General features: G+C 44.7%; 1 protein-coding gene across 1 annotated transcript; it reads left to right on the forward strand.

The window, feature by feature from the left end:
- Nucleotides 1-2,505: 2,505 nt before the first annotated feature.
- LOC120711376 (chaperone protein dnaJ A7A, chloroplastic) lies at nucleotides 2,506-6,727 on the forward strand. Its single transcript, XM_039996867.1, has 8 exons — nucleotides 2,506-2,757; nucleotides 3,127-3,298; nucleotides 3,651-3,789; nucleotides 3,880-3,937; nucleotides 4,872-4,914; nucleotides 5,093-5,141; nucleotides 5,218-5,298; nucleotides 5,386-6,727. The coding sequence occupies exons 2-8, from the start codon at nucleotides 3,168-3,170 to the stop codon at nucleotides 6,223-6,225; spliced, it is 1,341 nt and encodes a 446-aa protein (XP_039852801.1). The 5' UTR covers nucleotides 2,506-2,757; nucleotides 3,127-3,167; the 3' UTR covers nucleotides 6,226-6,727.
- Nucleotides 6,728-7,198: the final 471 nt, after the last annotated feature.

Raw genomic sequence — 7,198 nt, forward strand, 5'->3', positions numbered from 1 at the left:
CTTAGAGATGGGTGGCTGCACTGGATAAAGGGTGCTGAGAGTTACAGCAGATTTAACGACAGCTACGGTGAGTTAACACTGGAGCGCGAGGGATGTCTAGCTAGCCTCCAACACTGGATCTCAGGTAGCAGGCCGTTCGACGAGAGGGTCCTCATTTGGCACCTGGCCACGGACCTGTGCTTTCACTTATCGGAGGTGAGAATGGAGACGACGACACCTGCGAGCCATAATAAGCATGCCGCCCTCTCCCTAGGAATCTCTAACTACATGGTGCATCTGCTGTTCACCAATCCTGAGATGCTAATGGTTGGTAGCAGGAAGGAAATTTTCATGGTCGCCTACCAGGAACTGAAGGAACTAGGACTATTCCAGCAGCACGGGGACGATCTCCGAGTGATGATATATAGCGCTAGAAATGCGGAAAGTTCAGAACAAGGTTTTCTATGGGATGCATGCGAGCTTGTGAAGAAGTTGGAGGAGATATATGATCAAGACAGGTTATGGAGCGTAATCCAAGGCGTCTGGGTGGAGATGCTCTGCTTTTCTGCAGGCAGGTGCCGAGGCTACTTGCATGCGAAAAACATTGGTGTGGAGTACCTCAGCCAAGTCTGGATCCTGTTGGCATATGCAGGGATGGAGACATTGCCCGAGAGGCTTCAAAGGACTAGCAGGTTTCAAGGGTCACTACAACAAGAAGAGACGACGGAGGCTCAGGATGGAGGAATTGCTCCTCCATCCACTTCCCTGCCTGGTGAAGGCACTGCTGCCAGTGATATCAAGATTGTTGTCTCACCTTAATTAAGGACATGCCACCTTGAGTTATCCTCTCTGCATTATACGTATATGGCACTTTACTTACTTTGATCTCTTCCCCAGTGAAATGTGTACGTTGTTGATGGTGTTTACCTCACTGCTCCAGTTGTACCCCTTTTTTTCTAAAAGATACGACACAATGTTAGTGTGCCGTGACTTTTGAAAAAGTTGTTGTGGATTGTGACTTTTGAAAAAGCTGTTGTGCAATGTTGTCTGGGAGTCTATTTGGTTGAGTCGTGGTGGCTTTAGCTAAAACTTCTGAGGGACCGAAGCCGGCGACCAGAGGGGGGTGAATGGGAGCCAATCAAAATTTCTTTCGAAATTCAAATCGTCGGCCTATATCCCGAAAATCACCCAAGCCCTCAAGCGTTCTGATCAAAGTTTGGAATAGCTATTGAAAAGCTAAACCAACACAAAAGGCCTCGAACGAGCGAGCGAAAACCCGAAGCAATTCGGAAGCAAATCGAGAAAACAGCCGACCTGATCTGCCTGGACCAGTCTGACCGGTGCATTGGACCGGTGATCTGCGGTGGCGGAGCAGTATCGCGAGAGGGGCACTGGTGAGGAGGTGAGGAAGCAGGATCGTGAGAGGGAGGGAATGATGAAAAAAAGAACGTGAACTGGTATCCTCATAACCCGTGGAGGTGGGTGATTTTTAGCCTAAAAGTCAATGAAAGCAGAGTGAGGAGTGTTTTTAGATTTGTAGTGCAATAAAAACTGCTTTTGGGCAAAAACACATCGTGAGAAGTGTTTTTAGATTTGTAGTGCAATAAAAACTGTTTTTGGGCAAAAACACATCTGACTTTTGAACCCTTTAGTTGAGCTTTTGGCTTTTGGTGCCAAAAGCCACCGCCAAAAATCTAACCAAACACACCGCGTGCTATTAACAATGGTGGAGGTGCTCCAGTTGTATACTAGTAGATTAATAAAGTCATACTGCATTCTTTGTTGATTTGTTTACGTCCGACACGCAGATTGTGGTCTCTGATTGGTCATCTTCTTTCAAGTTTCAACAGAGTATATATAAGCTGTAATTAATGATTGAAAAGCCAGAGCACCTGCCATGTTTCATTTTTGCTAAACAAAAAAGATTAAAAGAACGAAGCCTTGATGTTCGCCCTGAGTCTGATCCATTGGACAGGCTGATGTTGCTTCTCTGCAAAATGCCTTCACAATGACTACCAAGGCCAGTGTAGAGTCAGAAGGAATCTCTTCTTAGAGATGCTTTTGCAATAAACTGACGACATTCTTAATGGAGACAAACCACCTATAACTGACGACGTCCAAGTTGGAGCCTGGTCAAAAGCATCTGGAAGGGTGTCAAAGTACCAGTACCTAATACTCCTACCTAATACTGTGGGCCAGAATTTGCGGTAGAATGAGGGCCCAAAATCCTCCGGCCCAGGTCTCTGAATCTCTCTCGGGGTCTCTCGGCTCATAGTTAAATTTGTTCTAAAACAAATTTATTTTGTTCCGTAATAATTTTTTAATTATTCTAGTAATACAAAAATTTGTTTGGAAAAAAAATTGTTCTAAAACAAAAAATAGTTATTAAATCTTGTGCGATGATTTAATTACCAGTAGACCGAGCGACCCCTAACATTTGCCCCCCCCCCTCTCTCTGCAATTGCAAACGGGCCTCCTCAATGGGCTTGGATCGGCTGTGCCAAGCAGCCCACCAGGAGTGGAAGCAAGTGTGAGCAGCAGAACCGTCTGCACTTTTCGAGAACACCCTCCTCCTCCACTCCTCATTTTTTTTCCTCCCTCCCCTCCACCTCTTCTCTTCATCTCTCTCTCTCTCTCTTCGTCTCTGCGGCGGTGCCTCTCTTATCTCCCCGCCCGCCTCCGCCCCTCTCGTGGCCTTCCTTCCCTGGCGGCGCCGACCGGGCGAGCGAGCCGCGGCGCCCGTCGGCACCCCTTCCCCGGCGACGACCGCCCCACCAGGTACGCCCCGCCCCCCTCCCCTCCTCCCAAACGGAGCGCCCCGAACCCTAAGCCAAGCTATTTCCTCTGCTCATTCGGATCTGGCCCCGTCACGAGCACGCGCACGTATCGCACCTGCCGCCTCCGATTCTCCTCGCGAAAACCGTCGGGCGGTCCGCGCCCGCGCGGTGGCGCGCCGGTGTTGGTTTAATTCGCGGGCTCCTCCGAATGAGCGAGCTCCCGTTAGTTGACCTGGGTTCTGAGTCGTGTTGATTGTTAGCAAGTAGTTGGGGATGCTTTGTTTGTTGTGCGGCAGTCATCGGTTCGCTTGTTTTCCTGGAATGCCTAATGCAGCGAAACCCTTAACTCTACCTTCCGTGATGTTTGCAGCTGGTAGGCTGAAGCCCTGCAGTTAACTCAGGAGACGTTAAATGGCGCTGGTACAGTTCAGCGGCGCCTTGGTTCCCCAGCTCGGTGAAAAGCCTCGGCTGCTACCTGGGTCGCCTGCGCTCGCAAGGGCTGCCTATGCTGCTGATGCAAGATTCCTGGCACCAAGAAATGGGTATGTGTGCCCACGATTGGGATATTGTTTGGTAGTACTAGGTAGCATGTGTTTCGCTTTAGGAGGCCCTTGGTGGAACCGATGGTTTGTGCACTGCAATTGATTTCTAAACTTCCACATTTCTTATCAGTTCTTGTCATCTGATCAAATTTTCTAAGCTAAAATAGTAAAATGTAACATACACCTAATATGGTGGAGGCAATTAAGCAAGATGCACTTGGATATTTTCTCAAAAATCTGGTTGCATGTAACAACAAAATTTTCTAATAATGTTCAAATTAATATTCTACTAACCATGCACATAAATTTTCCCATCAAACTGAGTTTGTTTTTACTGTTTCTGTTTCTGCAGTACAAGAGGCAGAGGTAAACACCTGGTGTCATCTAGTTATAGTTTGCATTCACAGACCTCTTCCGAACGACTAAACCATGTACCATCATCAAGATTTCGCCAGAAAAGGGGTTCACGTTTTGTTGTCAGAGCTGAAGCTGTAAGCTATTCTTTTGTCTTTCTTCTTTGCTTGTATTATTGTTGAAAACTCTCTTCCATACTGATATGGGTTTGAATATCCAAATGGCAGGATTTCTATTCCGTACTTGGTGTCTCAAGAAATGCTAGTAAATCTGAAATCAAGAGTGGTTAGTATATTGTATTTGGTTGCTCATTCTGTGAATGTTTTCATTTCATTCTTGTTTTGTTTGTTAGTTATGTATTACAGGAATTTATTACCTGTTCTTTTTTGTTGGTTTTAGTTATCATGTAATATACCATACAAATCCTTGCAATTGTCGCTTCTAACTTCCATTTTAATGCTGCTCCATAATATAGTGCTCTTATAAAAGAACCCCAACAATTACTTAAGATATGTATCACTTGTTTACTACTTACTTTGGTCATAAATATATGACATTTTGGAGAAGACTCGGTCAAACTTTTGAAGCTTGGACTACCAATCACTCTTAAAATATTTATTGAGAACATAAAATGGCATGTGTGGATTTGTCTTCAAAGGCACTTTTGTGTAAGTAAATAAGTATGCCTAGGTGTAATCTAGGCGTAACTGAACTTTAGTGTTGTTTTCCTAGCACTCAGAAGTATAATGCAGTTCTTCAAAAGGCTGAATTGTTCGATGCAACTGCATGAACCCCACTTGAGGCCTAACTATGAGTTTTACCTTCTCTATTTTCAGTTTGCACCAATGCACCATTGCCCCTGATTTGTAAAAAAAAAAAGTAGTGGCACTGGTGCAAACATTTTGGAAACAGTAGGGGTAATGGTGCAAAATGAGAAAAGGAGGGAAAATTCATAATAGGCCCCAAAGTTGGGGCAACTGTGTAAAACCTCTGAATTGTTACCATTTCATCTAATTTATGATTATCGTAGCATGGAACAGCCCTTTGATCATTTGAATCTACAAAATGTGATGTTCTTGGTTCTACTATGTGGCTGACCATTAAGAAGTTTTTTGTCATTTGAAAGCATCATGGTTAGAGTAGTACCTGATACTAACAGACATGCATGATGTTGCATTGTTTATTTTCTGTTTTGGTCCTGAATCCTTTTCTTTTCCAGCCTACCGGAAGCTTGCTAGGAGCTATCATCCTGATGTGAACAAGTGAGTTGGCTATCGCAATGCAAGAATCACTTTTTCAGCTACAATAACCATTTTGTTGATTTCAGCTGCTTTTAGCCACCTGTACATGACTCATGATACCTATCTGTTTTGTACATTAAATTTCTTTCTCTTCTAGTTAGTCAAATAATAAAAGCACTTATTTTTTATTTTGTTTTAGAGATCCTGGTGCTGAACAAAAGTTCAAGGATATCAGCAATGCTTATGAGGTTGGGCCCATTAGTCACAACTCCCAAAATGGTTACACAGTTCTCTAAGCTTACATAGTAAAGATGGCTGTTGTAGGTTTTGTCTGATGATGAGAAGCGAGCAATCTATGATAAATATGGAGAAGCAGGTCTGAAGGGCGCTGGCATGGGAACAGGAGTAAGTGTTCCTACATGGTTTCTATATCAAATGTTTGATCAGTAGGATCATTGGATTGTTTTGACATATCAATTTTGTTTCCTGCAGGATTACTCAAACCCGTTTGATCTCTTTGAGTCACTGTTTGAAGGGTTTGGTGGAATGGGCGGCGGTGGTCGTGCTGCTCGGAACAGACCAATGCAAGGTGATGATGAGACCTACAATCTGGTACTCAATTTCAAGGAAGCAGTGTTTGGTGTAGAGAAAGAGATTGAGATAACCAGACTGGAAGGATGTACTACCTGTGATGGAACTGGTGCCAAGCCGGGTACAAAGCCGACGACGTGTAAAACTTGTGGGGGTCAGGGGCAGGTGGTCTCCTCCACAAGAACACCACTTGGAATTTTCCAGCAAGTCTCCACCTGCAATACTTGTGGTGGCACTGGCGAATTCTCCACTCCTTGCAACACCTGTGGGGGTGATGGCCGAGTACGAAGGACGAAGAGGATCAGTCTGAAGGTTCCTGCTGGAGTGGATTCTGGAAGCAGGCTGAGGGTCCGGTCTGAGGGTAATGCTGGCCGGAGAGGAGGCCCTCCTGGGGACCTTTATGTCTTCATTGATGTCCTCTCAGATCCTGTTCTTAAGAGAGATGGGACAAACATTCTCTACACATGCAAGGTTTCTTACATTGATGCAATTCTTGGGACAACCGTCAAAGTCCCCACTGTTGATAGAATGGTTGACCTTAAGATACCATCAGGGACTCAGCCAGGCACAACTCTGGTGATGTCCAAGAAAGGTGTTCCACTTCTTGGGAAGTCAAATGCTCGGGGAGACCAGCTGGTGCGTGTCCAGGTTGAGATTCCGAAACGTCTGAGCAGTGATGAGAGGAAGCTGATTGAGGAGCTTGCAAACCTGAACAAAGCTCAAACAGCCAATAGCCGATGATTATTGCACAAGGCTTGGTAGGACACCGTGCTTGGCGATAGGAAATTTTGATGCAAACTGCAGTGATGAAAACTTAGTTTGTAGTGGTAAAAACTTCTACAATACTGCATACAGCATGTGGTGGACTTGAGCAAAATGTGTCGTGACATGTGTAACATCGCTTTGAAGCTAATGAAAGTCAAGTCACTGCAAGCAAAACACCAAATGAACTGGACGTTTTGCAATAGCTATAGGCAATTTTATTAGTCATTTTTTATTATACGGCTTTTGTATTCTTGAAAGGCTTAGGCTAAATCTTTGATGGTGGAAAAAGGCATGATCTTAACATTTCTTGCCGAAATGCAGCACCATCCCTGGTATCTTTTGTAAGCTGTAGCATGGAAATGTAACTGTAGTTTTTACAATTTGTGATGCACTGGGGATTTATTGGTTTGCTTGTCAACTATGTTACCTGGACAATAATGCTGCCAATGACAAGCTAAAAGCCTGTTGAAAGGTGAAACGCTTCTGTTTGACCTAGGCAGCTGGTGATTTGGAGCTGTTTCACTGTTTGTTTATATGCGTGCAAAATGTAATCTTGTTCTTTTGGGGGGCCTTCTAATAAAATAGCTGAACATGCATCCTTTTCTGTGCCAATCGGCATAAATCCCATGTTTTCGGTTCTTCTTGACGAAGTTTCCAAGAAAATGCTAGAACTTCAGAAGAAAGTACTGGAAGAAATATGGTCAACAGTGGAGTGGGAAGTGGGATGATGCTTGGCCGGCACGAGGATATTGTGTGACCCTCATGATCTTTTAAGAACTAAGGCTCCGAGCCTGCGTTGGTGATTTCAAGTCGCCTAGTTCAAAGGCCCGCGTTTTGCGTTGGCGGTGACCTACGAACACGCGTCCGTCGCGATGCATTTGGCGGGAGTTTTCTGTTTTTTCTGCTGAAACGCGACGCCAACGCTGAAACAAACAGGGCCTAAGTAGAG

Source organism: Panicum virgatum, chromosome 6K, assembly GCF_016808335.1.
Source record: "Panicum virgatum strain AP13 chromosome 6K, P.virgatum_v5, whole genome shotgun sequence".
Taxonomy (NCBI): Eukaryota; Viridiplantae; Streptophyta; class Magnoliopsida; order Poales; family Poaceae; genus Panicum; species Panicum virgatum.

Bases quoted from the DNA above. Each gene is read 5' to 3' on its own strand.
- LOC120711376 (XM_039996867.1), top strand. From the start codon at position 3,168: ATGGCGCTGGTACAGTTCAGCGGCGCCTTGGTTCCCCAGCTCGGTGAA. The intron at 3,299-3,650 runs GTATGTGTGCCC...CTGTTTCTGCAG, and splicing joins TTCCTGGCACCAAGAAATGG to TACAAGAGGCAGAGGTAAAC. The intron at 4,915-5,092 runs GTGAGTTGGCTA...ATTTTGTTTTAG, and splicing joins TATCATCCTGATGTGAACAA to AGATCCTGGTGCTGAACAAA.